This window comes from Ranitomeya variabilis, chromosome 1, assembly GCF_051348905.1.
Source record: "Ranitomeya variabilis isolate aRanVar5 chromosome 1, aRanVar5.hap1, whole genome shotgun sequence".
Lineage (NCBI taxonomy): Eukaryota > Metazoa > Chordata > Amphibia > Anura > Dendrobatidae > Ranitomeya > Ranitomeya variabilis.
Genome location: NC_135232.1, coordinates 1,025,394,254 through 1,025,412,895, shown reverse-complemented (window position 1 = coordinate 1,025,412,895; position 18,642 = coordinate 1,025,394,254). Strand labels below are relative to the sequence as shown.

Here is an 18,642-nt window from a genome sequence, read left to right as displayed (position 1 = left end):
TCCACTTTTTGTTTGGCGGTATGATAATAAAGCGTTGCTTTTTGCCTCATGTATTTTTTTTATTTTTTTTTTCTTCTTACGGTGTTCACTGAAGGGGTTAACTAGTGGGACAGTTTTATAGGTTGGGTCGTTACGGACGCGGCGATACTAAATGTGTACCTTTATTGCATTTTTTTTATTTAGATAAAGAAATGTATTTATGGGAACAAAATATATATGTGTGTGTGTATATGTGTGTGTGTGTGTGTGTGTGTGTGTATATATATATATATTATATTATATTATATTATATTATATTATATTATATTATATTATATTATATTTGTCCCAGGGTGGGGACGTCACAGATCGCTGATCTGACAGTTTGCACAGCACTCTGTCAGATCAGCGATCTGACTTACAGCGCTGCAGGCTTACCAGCGCCTGCTCTGGACCCGGAAGTAGTCCCTGCAGGACCCAGATGCAGCCCCGTGGCCATTTTGGATCCGGGGCCTGCAGGGATAGGAGGTAAGAGACGCTCGGAGCAACGCGATCACATCGCTTTGCTCCGAGGGTCTCAGGGAAGCACGCAGGGAGCCCCCTCCCTGCGCGATGCTTCCCTATACCACCGGAACACTACCGGAACACTGCAATGATGTTTGATCGCAGTGTGCCGGGGGCGGTCCGTGACCGCTCCTGGCACATAGTGCCGGATGTCAGCTGCTATAGTCAGCTGACACCCGGCCGCGATCAGCCGCTCTCCCCCCGTGAGCGCGTCCGATGTCAGAAAGGGGTTAATTCCAGCCAATTTTGCATTGAAAAATCAAATGGCGCTCCTTCCCTTCCGAGCTCTGCCTTGCACCCAAACAGTGGTTTACCCCATATATGGGGTATCAGGGTACTCAGGACAAATTGTACAACTTTTGAGGTCCATTTTCTCCTGTTACCCTTGGTAAAATAAAACAAATTGGAGCTGAAGTAAATTTTTTGTGAAAAAATCAATGTTCACAGGAATTTTTGGAATGTTTAAATAAAAATGAACACCTGAAGGGTTAATAAACTTCTTGAATGTGGTTTTGAGCACCTTGAGGGGTGCAGTTCTTAGAAAATAAGTGTGACACCATTCTATTATATAGACCCCTCAAAATGACTTCAAATGAGATGTGGTCCCTAAAAAAAAAAAAAAAAAAAAAAAAAAAAAAACAAAAAAAAAACTTTGTGGAATGTACTCTGGGATGAGATTATTCCCCTACCCACCTTGGACATGTGGATTGAAATTGCGTAAAAATTCTTGAGTGTGTGATTTTCCCAACTGTTTGGGAGCGGTGGATGGAAAGCACATTCGCATTATCAAACCAGCCAGAACAGGATCGGAGTACTTCAATTACAAAAAATATTTTTCTGTTGTGCTCATGGCAATAGCCGATGCGGACTGTCGCTTCATCGCTGTGGACATTGGAGCTTTTGGCCATGGCAACGATTCTCAGACTTTTAAGAACTCTGATATGGGCCGCAGTGTGTATGGAAAAAATTTTAATTTTCCACGGCCACGACCGCTCCCCAACACTCAAGGTCCACCACTGCCATTTGTTATGGTTGGTGATGAGGCCTTTCAGATGTGTGAAAACCTACTGAAGCCCTCTACCAGTCGTGACTTGAACCACACTAAAAGGATTTTTAACTACAGACTGACCAGGGCACAAAGAACAGTAGAGTGTACCTTTGGGATTCTGGTCTCAAAATGGCGCATTCTTGCATCAGCCATTAATCTAAAAATGGAGACAGTCTACGAGGTGGTCAAAGCCTGTGTGGTTCTGCACAATTACATAATGGCTAAGGAGCGGCCCAACATTGAACTGGATGAACCAGTTGCACACCCACTGCCCGATTACCAACATCACCCGCTGCTTTCAACAGCTGAAGTTGGCCATATGCGGGACCAATTTGTTTCCTCTTTTGATTCGGATATTAGGCGTGTGTCATGGCAGGACAATGTTGTGTAAATGTCCTGTTGGGATTTTATCTGTACCAGTTATTTTCTAAAATGTTACTAATATTTCCCGTTAATAAAATTTATTTTTTGGTGTCTTGACCGTGTCTCCTGTGTCCTCTACAAACCAAGGCTGTCCTCACACTATATGGTCTGTATTTCATATCAGTATTTTTAATCTAAAACCAGGAGTGGGTGATAATAGCTGAGGTGCTAGATATGTTATTATAATTTTCCTCTTTAACATTTTCCTCTAATTGTTCCAATCATTGTTTTGACTTACTGATCTAAAATACTGACCACATAATGTTAATGTGACGACAGCCATGTTTTAAAGGTTGTTGATGTCATTGCGTCCGGATTCTGTTCTGCAGTATCCATTGGACACAGACTGAAGAGACAATGACTGTCATACAAAACAGATCTATACTAATCAAGTCAGGTGTTAGAAATAATGAATTCATGATGCACATAGCCTCATGAATTCACTATTTCTGATACATGTACAGGTGAGCATAGATATGCCGTGTATGACCGCCATCGTCCCTTCACTTTGTGTGAAATAGATTACGTACACAGAAGAGAAAATAGAGGTTATACAAGGCAGTTCTCTACTCACCAGGTCAGGTGTCCTAACTAATGAGTTTGTGGACACCTGACCTGTTGAGTATAGTTCTGCATTTTATTTCCGCCATTCTCTTCACTCTGCAACACTAGTCACAGACTAAGCAGAAGGAAGAGATTATAAAGATAATACAAGTATAAATATTTTGGCCCACCTCATATCTCTATACTAAAGACCACACAAAGCTGCAGTCTTTTATTTGCTAAAACTGCTGGAGCTATGATGTGGCCAAAAAATTAAGTGTTCGGCGGACGGTGTGTGTTGACGGCGGCGAAATACACGAGTAAACCACACATAATAGGGGGCAAAAAGCAATATTATTTCGTTATAGACAAAATTTTTATTTACTACGCCTGCTTGGGGTAGAGTGATGTAAACGGGGGGTGTGAAGCAGTGAGGCCTGGCTAACCGTGGACGACGCAGAGGTGGCAGGAGAAGGGGCAATGAAACTAGTGGGGTCTGGTAGTTCGGGGATAAGGCTTGACACATGAGAGAACCTCCTACAGAAGGAGTGACGTGTCAGATTATATTGACACATGAGAGGCTTGAGACGCACTGGAAGGGTGAGACAAACCTGACATTAGACACACTGGGAGGTGAAGGGGGAGGAATACTAAGAGTCCGCTTTTTTTTTTTTGTTTTTGTTTTTGTTTCTGGGATTGCCGGGTTCTGGTAAGCCTTTGTGGGCTCATATGTCGTGGTGGGTGACCTGTCAGGGTCTGGCTGCACTGTGTCAGAGTCCATAGTGCTCCTAGAGCGTGCAGCCATGCCAGAGTCCATAGTGCTCGTAGAGTGAAAGACCATGGCAGTGTCCTGCTGCATCGTGGTGGTGGCGGTACGGAAGGCCATGCCTGGGTCCGGCTGCATGGTGGTGTCAGTGGAGGAGGTCCAAGCAGGAGCAGCGGTTGTCATGGTGGTGGCGGGCTGTCCAACAGCACTCGGCATGGTGGTGCTGTACTGGTGTCCATTCAGTCACCCAAAGCCTTGAGTCCTTCGTGAAAAACCGAGCTCAAGTGCAAAAACTTGGGCATGAGGGACCTGTCCGATTCCCTCTGCTGCTGCCGGGAGGATCCCCCAAAAAAAGGGGCAGTGGCAGAGGACTGGGAAAGGGGGAAGACCTGATGGACCAGCTTCCTGGTCTCCAGTTTGTGTGGCAGGCCCACTTGCTGCAGCGCTGCTGGATGGCTGGGACGGGTCCGTGGCTGTCTGATGAAGGACCGCTCCAGAACCTGGGCCAACAGTGCTGCTCCATGTGCTGTGAAAAAACAATAAAAAAAATTAATACCACAAATTAACCAGACGCAAAATCCTGTGGAATAGAAACATACAGATTATGGCAATACAACACAACCTAATGCACGGAAGAAATACTTACGTTCTCTTGGCAAGGACCGGTCTTGAAAATGCCAGAACGCGATGGTATTTGTACTTCTGATCCTTGCTCCTGAACCACTGGGAACACTTCTCTGTTGAAGCGGTCCTTCATCGAACGCCAACGTGTTTTGACTCTAGCCACTGTTGAAAAAACAAAACATAATGGTCCGACAATGGACTTTTGGCCGTGCTCACACAACTGTGTGTGATGAGAGAAACTCCTGAGAGTTTCTCTCATCACACAGTTGTGTGAGCACAGCCAAGGTCTCTGCTGCTTCACACTGCATTGCAATACTTACCAAATGCATTTTGGACCCGAGTCGGGACGTTGTCCCAGCCATTCCACAACTTTGGCCACCTCATTCCATAGGCGCTGGATCGTCACATTGTCTTGAGTGCTGTGGAACCCGGGTGTCCCACAACGGGACTCGCTCCTGGACCAGGGAGATGAGGTCATTTTCTATGAGGTCTTCATCCCGTTCTGGAACCTAAAAATTAAATAAAGACATTAATGTTGGATACATTAACATAAGGAAAAGAAAGAAAGAAAACAGAGGCTGAGAAATGGCATGAATAATAAGTCAAGATACAAAAGGATTCCAGAAGAAAAATGTAAAGAAAGGAAGATTCAAGAATACTAAAGTGAGGATACAGTAAACAGTCAGCCTTGTATACGTACACGCTGCCGCCTTGCCACCCTACCGTGACTCCGCTGCTCCTGCCCAGTCTCTGCCGCAGTAGAAGTGCTCTAAAAAAAAAAATGAAAAACAAATTGTCATATGTGTAGATGTGACAGTGAATACTTACCAATCTGAGGAGGCGAGTACTCACTTCACTGACATGTTCTACTTCAGAAGGCCCAGGATGTTGCTCCTCATCAGAAGACATTCTGATGCAGAAAGAAAGAAAGAAATGGCAGAAATTAGGACATGTAGAGACTGAAAATAGAAAATAAAGGCATTGGCTAGGATATACTCACATTGTTCAGAGGCTTGTTTGCTCCAAGGTGCTGTGGTCTGTTTGCTCTGCTTGGCTGTCTGCTGAGTAGTGACCTGCAAATGTCCACTCCCTCCCTTTATCACCTTGTATGTGGGGGGTGGCTTATCAGTGTCTAGACATGTTTTTCTCTGGTGCAAGCAACGCATGCGTTCACGAACACAAGAAAATGCATGTGCCTGTGAACGCATGCGTTCCCATAGATAGTAATTCGTTTTTTTGGCGCATTCCTTACGCAATCGACCGCATACGTTTCTAGGCAGCAAATTGACGCCTCTAAAAATTACTACATGTAGCATTTCCGCGCCAAACCGCAGACGACGAAACGACACATGCGTCGTCAAACGCGGCAGAAGGCAACCGATCGCAGACGCATGCAACCCTAATGTTAAATATAGGAATACACAACGCATGTGGATATTTGTGGAAGAAACGCTGCAAACACAACGGCAAATGTGAAACCGGCCTAAAGTAGACATGTGGTAAATGTTACTTATGAAGTATATTGTGTGACACATCGCTGTGATTCAAGAGCATAAAAATTCAAAGTTAGAAAATTGCGAAAATTTTCGCCAAATTTCCATTTTTTTTTTTTCCACAAATAAACGCAGGTAATATCAAAGAAATTTTACCACTATCATGAAGTACAATGTCACGAGAAAACAATGTCAGAATTACCAATATCCGTTGAAGCGTTCCAGAGTTATAACCTCATAAAGAGACAGTGGTCAGAATTGTAAAAATTGGCCCGGTAATTAATGTGCAAACCACACTTGGTGCTTAAGGGGTTAAACTCTGGTATGCCACAATTTTTTTTTTTTTTCTATTTTTTTACTTTTTCCCTCCCCACCAACTGTTCAAAAAAAAAAAAAAATCTCCATGTCCCCATAGATAGAATATTGGTCCTAGTGCGATCTGAGCTGCTGTCAAGTGGCACTCTTGACTAGAAATGCAGTCGTGTACGAGCCTCAAGTTTGGCTACTATAACACAGGTCAACAAAAAAAAAATTTTTTTCTGGTGTCCAAAATATTTGAATGAATTTGGGGTATTTTTGGGGTGCTGATTCTGAATATGTCATCAGTTTTGCCAGATTGGCTCAAGTTTTTGACATTTTTGGTATCTTATTTATAGCACTTGTTGGTAAATGCGACGCATCATCTCATTAATTTCTTTGGATTAGTACTTGAACTGAGCAGTTCTCAATATAGTTTTGTGTTAATTAGTGTTATTTCTGTGCAGTGCAAGTGCAAGGATTCAATAAGCATAAGAAACGAAAATGGGAGTAACATTAAATCTGCAAGAAGGCCTGTCCCTCATTGTGAAGATGTGCCTGTACCTGTGTTTACCATAAATAACAGTCATCATGATGATTTTTTGGCTCTCTCCACACCATTGGAACACCAAATTTGAAGCTTTTTCTTTGTCCTTTGCTCCATTTTCGTAATAATTCGATACATGCTTTGCACACTATGTGTGGTGCCCAAAACTTGTCTTGGTCCCCAAGCATAACCCCAAAATAGGCAAAATACACTTTTTTTACGAAGTCTGTTATGTTTCTTCTATGTTTTGGCAGTGTGTATTCACCACAAATGTAACAGAATGAGTCTGGATCGTTAAGACAACTTCTTCTTGATGAGTTCATGCTTTTCACTGGAAAACAGACAACAACATAAAGTTAGTGCAAAAATCAAGCTATGAACAAACTTTTAGAACACTAATTAACACAAATCTATATTGAGAACTGCTCAGTTCAAGTACTAATCCAAAGAAATTAATGAGATGATGCGTCGCATTTACCAACAAGTGCTATAAATAAGATACCAAAAATCTCAAAAACTTGAGCCAATCTGGCAAAACTGATGACATATTCAGAATCAGCACCCCAAAAATACCCTAAATTCGATGAAATATCTTTGGCACCAAAAATGCTGTTGACCAGTGATCGTACTCCATGGAAAATCCTATTGCCCTATAATTTGCTTTTCAGACCAAACCCATCAACAAGAGCTGAGTTGTGTATTTTCTCCTCCCTTCAAATCCTTTGATGTTTTCAGTAGATTATACAGACATGGCTGAAAGTTTTGGCACACTTCCACAAGATGTCGTATTTCTCCCAGAAAATTATTGCAGTTACAAGTATTCTATAAGATACATGTTTATTTCCTGTGGAACAACACAAAGTGCGGTGGGACAAATTGGATATGATTTCACACAAAACCCCAAAAATGGGCCTCACAAAATTGTTTGCACCCTCAACTTAATATTTGGTTGCACACCCTTTGGAAGAAATAACTGCAATTAATTGCTTCCTATAACCATAAACCAGCTTCTTGCACGTCTAGATCCGGATTCCTTTCTGGCCACTTCAGAGCTCTCCAAGCACTTTGCTTCCATCCATTTCTGAGTGCTTCTTGAAATGTTTGGGGTCGACCTAGGACGCAAACCCAGCTTTGAAACTGGGCACTACATTGTTACCCAATCTGTTGGTAACCTTCAGATTTCCTGATTCCTTGCACGCAGTTCCAGAGGCCAGCATATTTGACTGTAGGTACTGTTATTTCTTTGTAGGCCTCATTCTGTCTTCTGTAAATGGTAGAATGATGTGCTTTACTAAAAGCTCCATCTTGGTCTCCTTTTCCCAGAAGGTTTTTGGCTTGCTCACATGCAAGTTGGCAAACTGTAGTCTAGGTTTTTTTTTTTTTTTTTTGTCAGCGTTTCATTCAAATGTGGACGATGCACCCTGAGCTTGCAGGACAGCTCAAATTTTTTTGGAACTTGATTAGGGCTGCTATCCAGCATCTGGACTATCCTTTGTTGCAACATTTCATCAAGTTTTCTCTGCCCTACAAGGAGATTAGCTACAGTGCCATGGGTTGTTAACTTCTCGATTTTATGTTGTGCACCATGGACAAAGTAGCATCAAGATCTCTGGAGATGGACTTGTAACCTTGAGATTGTAGAACAATAGTTTCTCAAGTCCTCGAGTTATTTGTGTGTGCCATACTAAGCATGGAGAACAGACACACAATGCAAAGATAAAAAAAAAAAAAAAAAAAAAAAAAAAAAAAAAAGGGGGGGATAATTGGATAATTTGACTCTATCAGATTTTTCAGGTGTGATTTTCATATATTGCCCTTACAAGTTATTTTCCACAAGTTTGAACGAACATCACATGCTTGAAACAAAGTTGTTTACCCACAATTTTGGAAAGGTGCCAACAATGTTGTCCAACCACCCTTTTTCAGGATTGTCTGAAATACACAAATGGAATAAACATGTGTAATTGCATTAATTTTCTTGGAGAAATATTTCATTTTCTGGAATAATTTCAGGGGTGCTAACACTTTCAGCCATGACTGTATGGTATAAATCATTCAAAACTGCAACTCTCCATTAAAACTGCAACTCTCCATTCAGAAAAAACAAGGGAAAAGAAAATGCTCCTGTCATGAAGGGGTTAAACATAATTTACAGAATAAAAAGTCTTTCTCCTTGTGTTGCTGATCCAGCCATGTGGGAGGATATTTTGTAGAGAACTCTCCTCTGCCAGTAGTCTGGTTACTAAGGGTATTCTCACACGCTGCGCCTTTTCGGGTGTTAAAAAAAAAAAAAAAAAAGTTGCATTTTACAGTGGCACCGAAATTGAGGCTTTATTTTTGTTTAAAAAAAAAAAAAAAAAAAAAAATGTATTAAAAAAACACACCTGTAAAATGCCACCATCGTATGCCTTTGGAAGCAGTGTTTTTCCATCTGAGGGGATGGTTTTGAGTTCAGAAAATAACTTTGGTAAAAGCTCCCCCACATGGGAACAGGCCCTTATGGTGAGAGCAGTAGTTAGCAGTGTGCAGACTTGTGCAGGGTAAATCGGTGGTTGTGTGCATAATTCTATGGCTCCGGGTCTTCTTGCATGTGTGGCAGATTTGATCTTTCTGGATGTGTGCCTGTGGTTCTTCTGCTAACACATCACCCCTCCCGTCTCTTCTCCTCCCACAGGTTAGAGCGCACCAGTAACAATGCAGGCACACGAGATTTTCAAGAGTATCCGGATCCCAGAGCTGGGGGACGTTCGCCAGTTGGTACGCACTCTTCCCACGAACACCTTGATGGGCTTTGGTGCCTTTGCAGCTCTGACAACATATTGGTACGCCACAAGACCTAAAGCTCTGAAGCCCCCCTGTGACCTGGCCATGCAGTCTGTGGAAGTGAAGGTAAAGTGTCTGGCATCTGCGGCACCTGCTGTGGGCGCTCTGCGTGCTTCATAGGTTTCTTCTCTACCTCCAATCCTGCTGTGTGATCCAGTCTTGTTACATAATTACTAGGAAGTAAATGCTCACTACATCCACACATCTCCGTACATGAGGGATGGTCTACAGAACTATTGACCTAATGAAAGTCGTCTTTTGTCATGGCTTATACACCTTCATTGTTGTAGCTGATCGCAGTTAATCATACACCTACATTATATCTCATCACTTGCATTAGTTATAGATCTTCAGTCTACGTCTGTCTGTGTTGTTATAACTTCACACCTGACCACGGATTTAGACCTTGTGCTCTGTAGAGTAGTCTCGCATAGGTCTTCTGCTTTCATTAAACCCTGTAGATGCTTACAAGGGAATATCCAGGCTGAAATTTTTCTCTTTGCAGTCACGAACTACAGATCTCCGAACCATGACTCTACTGTACTGATCTTACAGTCAGGATTCTTACTTTCCAGTGTAGGGTCTGTCATGTGCTAACCTAGATTCTCTACAGCTTCCCTCAATGTTCATGCAAGATGTCACAACTCTGCATTTTTCTGTAACATAAAGGGGGTGATCCCAGAATACACACTTTATATACAATCCCAAAATAACTGTAGTGACCCCAATAGCCATATAGTACTAGCCGCATTGGTGGAGGTTGGGTACATGTGACACATCCAAAATATTCCATGTTTCCTTCGGCCAACATGAAGAGTTTCACAGTCCGGTGCTGCATGCTACATCAGAATCTCACGAGGTTCTTGGCGTGCAGGATATGCCGACCATACATATAAAGCCTGATATTGCACGTGGATCTGCCTTACTGTAAACACGGCCGTTTGGGATTGTATTGAGGCTTTGTCAGAAAAGGTATTTTAGGGAAGTGAATGGCCAATGTGTGAGACATCTGTCGATTGTCATGAAGCTTCCTGCACTGTTCTGAGGACAAAGCACTGATGTAGCCTAAGGTAGGACTCCTACTATCCTGGGAATCGCCCGCACATCATCTCTCCTCTATAATTTAACAGTGTAATGGACGGTGCGTTGCTGAAGTTATTCATGCACATAACCTGCTCTATTGCCGCTTGTCATCTAATATTTCCTGTTGCTTGTCTAGCACCAACCTACACTGCAGCGCTGGCCACCCTATAATCAGACGCCTATCCCACACACTAGGACCCTGTTATACGAGACAGTCTCCATCCAAACACTTAAAAAAAAAATTACAAACACCATGCAGATATTGCTGTTTAGGGTCAAGGTGTCGTGGCTGCCAGGATTTTTCTCTGCACAGCTTCACAACTCCTTCCAACACCACCCCCAACAGCCAGTAGAAACGTGAAAATTAACCCATTCATGTTGCAGTGCCCTGTAATGTCTTGTGCTACGTTTAAGCAGATTGGTGTTCATATAACGGCCACACATCTAATTACACAGTGATCATTAATACGATCTTTCTGTGCGCATAAAATATCATATTTGTCAGTACGTGTCCTGTGTACAATGATTTTTCAGCTAGCTTAAAGAGAATCTGTCAGCAGGTTTTTGCTATGTAATCTAAAAACTTCATGCTGGAGGAACAGAGACCCTGATTCCAGTGTTATGTCACTTATTAGGCTCAGCGGGAGATTATATAGGTCAAGTGTGGTGACTGATTCCCTTTAATTATAAACTATTAATATGGACATGGTTATAGACTGAGTGATACCTCATATTAGCTGTGGTGCTGAGAAATCATCTTTTGTCAGTTTATATAAGGGACCTCTTCCAGGCTCCGGGGCTGATAGTGTCTGGAGATAACTCTGACCCCAGAGATTATTTTACATATAGGGGATTACCAGTGTGAGACAAGAAACGAACACTGAACAGGAGAAATTAACCTTGTCGTCTTGCTAACATATTTATCTATCTGGCTTCCATTATGTGTCCATTTTTAGAAAGAAAGTGTTATGCAGAATTTCGCACAATACACCCTACTTATCTTAAAAAAAAAAAAAAAACAAAAAAAAAACAAAAACACAATGGAACCCATCCAGGTCTCACAATATTCATTGGGACTGTCTGCTTCCTGTCACATCAGTTATGAAACAAAATATAGAAGGGTTTGTCCCATGAGCAAAGTACATTTTAGTTAATGGATCTTAGAATGAAAATTTCCACAATTAAAAGCGTTTAATAAAATATATATATATATATATATATATATATATATATATATATATATATATATATAATATTTCTGTGCTTTGATAATCCTATAAATGTGTCCCTGCTGTGTAATGGCTGTGTCTGACCGTACAGGAGCGTGGTCAGATCATACCACATGAGGAGGACATGAGTATACAGTCAGGACCGCATGGGACCACAGCTGATAGCTGATTATTTCTGAGAGGTAAAACAAGTCTTGGATGTAAAAAAAAAAAAACCAAACAAACAAAAAAACAAACTTGTTTTACCTCACAGAAATAATCAGCTGTGGTCCCATGCTGTCCTGCCTGTATACTCGTGTCCTCCTCATGTGGTATGATCAGACCATGTTCCTGTACTGTCAGACACAGCCATTACACAGCAGGGACACATTTATAGGATTATCTCGGCACAGGAACTTTTTTTAATTAAACTCCTTTTAATTGTGGAAATTTTCATTCTAAGATCCATTAATTAAAATGTACTTTGCTCATGGGACAACCGCTTCAATGTTTTGTTTCATAACTGATGTGAAAGGAGGCAGAAAGTCCCAATGAATATTGTAAGACCTGGATGGGTTCCATTGTGAGCGTTTTATTTATTTATTTTTATTATTATTCCAAGAGCTATTGATTAAATGGTACTTTGAGACAACCCCTTTAACTCCATCTCTGTTCCTATATTGCAAAAAAGCTACATAGAAATAAATACAAGACCTCCAATTTTGTGGTAAAATGTGCTAATATCGGGGTATAATATAAGGTAGTACACTTGTTTAATGTTATACAAAGAGCTGGTGCCCACTGTGAGGTAGTGACTGGTGTTACCTGTAGGGGTCTCTGTAGGTTCCCCCCCCCCCCCCCCCAGATGCGCATGGAGGTGTAATGAGGCCATGGGAATGTATTGCGGTCAGACATAGCTGTCTATAGAGCATAGAGCTCCTGTGTGAGGCAACACAGGCAAGTGGACCCAGGCAGCCTGGGGAGCTGGGACTCTTGGCACCCACAACGTGCACAGCGATTTAGTCACCCACGGTAACAGGTCTAGGAGGTGGACATTTTGTGCCCGGCAGTGATCCGAAGGTACACTGTCCTGTGCCCTAAGGAGGACTGGCGTTTTTAGTGACTCTGAACTGGAGGATATGGTTCCCAGCTGCAAACCGGAGGATATTGTGTACTGTGTAAAGCTGTGAGTAAAGAGACATTAACACGGCCGTGCAGTCGCCCACGGCAACAGGTCAGAGGTGGACTGGTGTGTTTAGTGACTGTAATCCAGAGGGGATTTGCCCGGCTGCGATCCGGAGGATATCGTGTGCTGTGTTTGAGTTGGGCATTAATGCTGTGAAGTAAACTCATTAAAGAGACTTTTGTTTGGAACCTTGCTGGGTCACTGCCTCATCACTGCAGTGTGCTACTGTAGCACACTACACCACATTTAGGTGGAAACTCAATAATACATGTCCTCTAAGCTGCACCATTGTGTAGTAGTAAATGCAGCAATATCTGCACAATATTTGGTGGCGATTACCACTGTTAATTTGCTATGTGATTTCCATTGTGTAAATTCTGCAGCAAATACACTGCGTGCAAAATTATTAGGCAAGTTGTATTTTGATCACATGATACTTTTTATACATGTTATCCTACTCCAAGCTGTTCAGGCTTGAGAGCCAACTACCAATTAAGTAAATCAGGTGATGTGCATCTCTGTAATGAGGAAGGGGTGTTGTCTAATGACATCAAAACCCTATCCTTTCCTTTGGCAAAATGGGTCAGAAGAGAGATTTGATGGGCTCTGAAAAGTCCAAAATTGTGAGATGTCTTGCAGAGGGATGCAGTAGTCTTGAAATTGCCAAACTTTTGAAGCGTGATCACCGAACAATCAAGCGTTTCATGGCAAATAGCCAACCGGGTTGCAAGAAGCATGTTGGGCAAAAAAGGCTCAAAATAACTGCCCATGAATTGAGGAAAATCAAGCGTGAAGCTGCCAAGATACCATTTGCCACCAGTTTTGCCATATTTCAGAGCTGCAACGTTACTGGAGTAACAAAAAGAACAAGGTGTGCGATACTCAGGGACCTGGCCAAGGTAAGGAAGGCTGAAAAACGACCACCTTTGAACAAGAAACATAAGACAAAACGTCAAGACTGGGCCAAAATATATCTTAAGACTGACTGACTGACTTTTCAAAGATTTTATGGACTGATGAAATGAGTGACTCGATGGGCCAGAGGCTGGATCAGTAAAGGGCAGAGAGCTCCACTCTGACTCAGACGCCAGCAAGGTGGAGGTGGGGTACTGGTATGGGCTGGTATCATCAAAGATGAACTTGTGAGACCTTTTCGGGTTGAGGATGGAGTGAAGCTCAACTCCCAGACCTACTGCCAATTTCTGGAAGACAACTTCTTCAAGCCGTGGTACAGGAAGAAGTCGGTATCGTTCAAGAAAAACATGATTTTCATGCAGGACAATTCTCCATCAGATGCCTTCAACTACTCCACAGCGTGGCTGGCCAGTAAAGGTCTCAAAAAAGAAAAAATAATGACATGGCCCCCTTGTTCACCTGATCTGAACCCCATAGAGAACCTGTGGTCTCTCATAAAATGTGAGATCTACAGGGAGGGAAAGCAGCACACCTCTCGGAACAGTGTCTGGGAGGCTGTGGTGGCTGCTGCACGCAATGTTCATCGTAAACAGATCAAGCAACTGACAGAATCTATGGATGGAAGGTTGTTGGTGTCATCATAAAGAAAGGTGGCTATATTGGTCACTAAATTTTTTGGGGGTTTGTTTTTGCATGTTAGAAATGTTTATTTCTAAATTTTGTGCAGTTATATTGGTTTACCTGGTGAAAATAAACAATTGAGATGGGGATATATTTGTTTTTTATTAAGTTGCATAATAATTCTGCACAGTAATAGTTACCCGCACAAACAGATATCCTCCTAAGATCGCCAAATCTAAAAAAAAAAACCACGCCGACTTCCAAAAATATTAAGCTTTGATATATATGAGTCTTTTGGGTTGATTGAGAACATAGTTGTTGATCAATAATAAAAATAATCCTCTAAAATACAACTTGCCTAATAATTCTGCACGCAGTGTAAATTGTGAACGTACCAACCAGTGGTGGGGGCCCTAGATCAGTTATGTATGGCGTTATTGGTGACATCGAAAGAGTGTTCCCTCACATCCCACCCATACACTTTTTTTTTTTTTAATGGAAATCTCTCTGCCAAGTAAAAGTACACAACTTATGAAGTGCATCATTTTCTTAGTGGTGGGGAAAGAAAACCTTTAGTCAGTCAGGGGAGACATAGAGAGGGCGACCTTAGTCAGTCAGGGATGATGGAGCCCTCATTAATCCCTATCTACTCATTACTCCCAAGTGAGGAAGACCCCCTCTATTACCCCTGACTAAAGCCCCATTTATAGCCAGTCACTGTTGGGTTTGGCAGGGGGGCCCTTCAGCTAGTTGTGGTGATCAGGAAGTCTGGTGCGTAGATCAGACTTTTGTGCTGAACCACCAGGGAGCAATCTCTCGCTCTTTGGTGCTGGTGAGGAGAGGGGAATGCAGGGGAGAGCTCTGTTCCAACCTGAGGTCTGTCACCACTACTCCCAGTGTTGGGCAACTGGGAGAGTGGTGTATGCATGATCGCTGACACACTTTGCTGTGCCAGTGCCTGGGCCCACCAGAGAATGCTCTGGTGGGCCACTCTGATCCTGCCTGTAGAATGGTGCAGGAGTGTCTTTACAGTACATTTGCTGTGCCTGATAGAACAGGGCATGATATGCAGAGCAATACAACACTGAAGGAGAACCATTTCCATGCTAGTATTAAAATTAATGGAAGAAGTTTACAGTGTATTGTATGATAAAATATCCTGGCTGGGATCATACAATCTCGCACCTTCCCATTGTGTAGTGCTGGTACTGGGAGCGTCTGTGACCAGTCAGTGGGCAGAGTCTCTGCTCCGACACTATAGCTCCCCAGTCTGTATAACCTGATGGACTAGTGTCCTGGTGTGAATTTTCCGTGTTCTGTAAATGACTAGTGGTGTAAATTTCTTTAAAATCCTATTACAGGAATTTAGACTTTGTCCTAAGACTTGATGCTTTAATCGCTTTAGTTCATGGAAACTGGAATGTAGCAGGTTTCATATTTCTAATACTTGCCCAAGTACAGACTTTGCTGTGCCCTGGTTAATAAGAGACTAATGTGATCAACGCATACCTTCTATTCTTCCAGGAGTAAATGGTTTATGGGTCTTGTATGTGGTGATGGGTCTGGAGTTGGAGGGTAATAATTAGTTCTAAGATATTTTACTTTAAGGAACAGTTTCCCACTTGGAGTTCTTTTCTTCAGTCAAGTTCAAGAGTCACATTCCATTGCTTTACTCTTTGAGAAAGTTGGGCGAAGGCAATATCGCTGCCATCTAGGATAAAACCTTTCAATATGTGGTGGTTCTGCTGCTGTAATTAGAAACAAAACCACTTAGCACAATGTGATTCTGATAAACTTGTTCCAGACAGACTTTTTTTTTGTGTATTGCATTTAATAAAATATTTTGAAGACCATTGCCCTTCAGCGAATGAAGATGTGAGATGGCTCCTGTCCCGGGATGTAATCCTATTTAAACACCTGCAGAGGGTGGAAAAACATCGACCCTTCAGTTTCCACCATGAATACATCTGAAAGTACCTAGGACTTGGCAAACAGCCTGGTATAATGATTGACCAGTGATTTGAGGCTGCAGGTGGGACAAGTATCCCTCATTTAATATCAGATCGATATTTAAATTAATCTCGTGTGTCATGTGCTTTGTGGCTCATTGCAGCGCTGAAAAGATCCTCATTTTGCAGTATTTTGGTATGCATGAACTATGTGCAAAATCGCCTGCAAGCACAGGTCACCTAGTGGAAAACTGCAAAACCATCGTAGGCGGTCCTCGTTGTAATCGTTGACAAAGTTGTTGAAGGAAACCTCTGGACGTGTCCATATTGGACAATGTCAGACTATGCAGGAATAAGCATCTACTAAACCGTGGGGCACTAATAAGAGCAGAAGAAATGCTCCACAGCGTTTTAACAGATGCTCTAGAATTGCTGTTTCTCAGGAATACAAGGATTTGCTGAAAGTCACACCAGGAACCGATTCTCACTGAAAAGTAAAATGTGTATTATACGTTTATGGCTCTGAGTTACCTTACCGCTGTACTTGACTTGAGGCTGATTCCTTAATATAGTCGTTTTTTTTTGTTTTTTTTTTTGTTTTTTTTGTGTATGTGCTCATGTGTACAGTGATTTAAAGATTGGCTTGACCTTTACAGTGCTTCATTGATATTAATTACAATGGAAGCTTTGTGTATAGATACATGCATGGAGTGAACTAGGTGTGGTATAAATCTATTTCACTAGGTACATCGACACAAGTGAGTTACCTGGGCAACATAAGGGTATGTTCTCGCGTTATTTGTTTTTTTTTCAGCAAAATCACAGGTTTTTCCGATCACAGCAAAGGGAATCCATTTCTGAAATCTCGTACTCTTAGTTAGACTATCAAAAAGTTTATTTCAGGTTTTCAATACAAAAAATGAAACTCGTATATTAGTCATTAGTGATCTGTTTCAAGTGTTTATTTCTGTTAATGTTGATGATTATGGCTTACATCCAATGAAAACCCAAAAGTCATTATCTCAGTAAATTGGAATACTTTATAACACCAGCTTGAAAAATGATTTTAAAATCCAAATTGTTGGCTTACTGAAATGCTTGTTCAGTAAATGCACTCAATACTTGGTTGGGGCTCTTTCTGCATCAATTACTGCATCAATGCGGCGAGGCGTGGAGGCGATCAGCCTGTGGCACTGCTGAGGTGTTATGGAAGCCCAGGTTGCTTTGATGGCAGCATTCAGCTCATCTGCATTGTTGGGTCTGGTGTCTCATCTTCCTCTTGACAATACCTCATACTTTCTCTATAGAGTTAAGGTCAGGTGAGTCTTCTGGCCAATCAAGCACAGTGATACTGTTGTTTTTAAACCAGGTATTGGTACTTTTGGCAGTGTGGGCAGGTGCCAAGTTCTGCTGGAGAATGAAATTTCCATCTCCAAAAAGCTTGTTGGCAGAGGGAAGCATGAAGTGCTCAAATTCCCTGGTAGATTTTGGTCTTGATAAAACACAGTGGACCTACACCAGCAGATGACATGGCTCCCCAAATTATCACTGATTGTGGAAACTTCACACTAGACCTCAAGCAGCTTGGGTTGTGGCCTCTCCACTCTTCCTCCAGACTCTGGGACCTTGATTTCCAAAGAAATGCAAAATTTTCTTTCCTTGTGGAGTGTCAATGACTGCCTTCTGGACAGCTGTCAAGTCGGCATTCTTCCCCATGATTGTGGAGCCTACTAAAACAGACTAGGGGACATTTTTAAACGCTTAAGAAGGTGTTTTTTTAATTATTATTTACTGAAATAATGACTTTTTGGGTTTAAACTGGCTGTAAGCCACAATCATCAACATTAACAGAAATAAACACTTGAAATAGATTACTGTTTGTAATGACTGAGTTTCACTTTTTGTATTGAAGAACTGAAATTACCGTATATACTCGAGTATAAGCCGACCCCCCCCCCCCCCCCCCCCCTTCCCCCTAATTTTGCCACAAAAAACTGGGAAAACTTAATGACTCGAGTATAAGCCTAGGGTGGGAAATGCAGCAGCTACCGGTAAATGTCAAAAGTAAAAATAGATAACAATAAAAGTAAAATTGAGACATCAGTAGGTTGTGTTTTTGAATATCCATATTGAATCAGGAGCCCCACATAATCCTGCATAAAGGTTAATAATGGCCCCATAAGATGCTCCATACAGACATTTGCCCCATATAATGCTGCACAAACGTTGATTATGGCCCCATACAGACATTTACCCCTATAGTGCTGCACAAACGTTATGGCCCCATAAGATGCTCCATACAAACACTTGCCTCATTTGCTGTTGCTGCTATAAAAAAAAAATAAATAAAAAAAAAATCACATACTCAACTCTCCGTCGTTCAGGCCCCCGGCACTTTGAATATTAACCTGACTTTGTTCCGGCGCCGCTCCGTCTTCAGCGTCTTCTGCACTGACGTTCAGGCAGAGGGCGCGCACTAACCACGTCACCGCGCCCTCTGACATGAGCGTCACTGCAGAAGACTCTGCAGACGGAGTGGCGCCGGAACGAGGAGCAGGTGAATATCGCGCAGC

The 18,642-nt window shown here is 42.1% G+C and overlaps 1 protein-coding gene across 3 annotated transcripts in view; it reads left to right on the top strand.

Annotated features, from left to right (window-relative positions):
- ACSL1 (acyl-CoA synthetase long chain family member 1) overlaps nucleotides 1–18,642 on the top strand; it is a 92,066-nt gene that overhangs the window by 27,840 nt on the left and 45,584 nt on the right. For all 3 annotated transcript variants that reach the window (XM_077279590.1, XM_077279589.1, XM_077279591.1), the window contains exon 2: nucleotides 8,959–9,173. In XM_077279590.1, coding sequence (XP_077135705.1) covers nucleotides 8,979–9,173 — 195 coding nt within the window. In that variant the 5' untranslated portion in view covers nucleotides 8,959–8,978. The remainder of the gene's footprint in view (nucleotides 1–8,958; nucleotides 9,174–18,642) is intronic.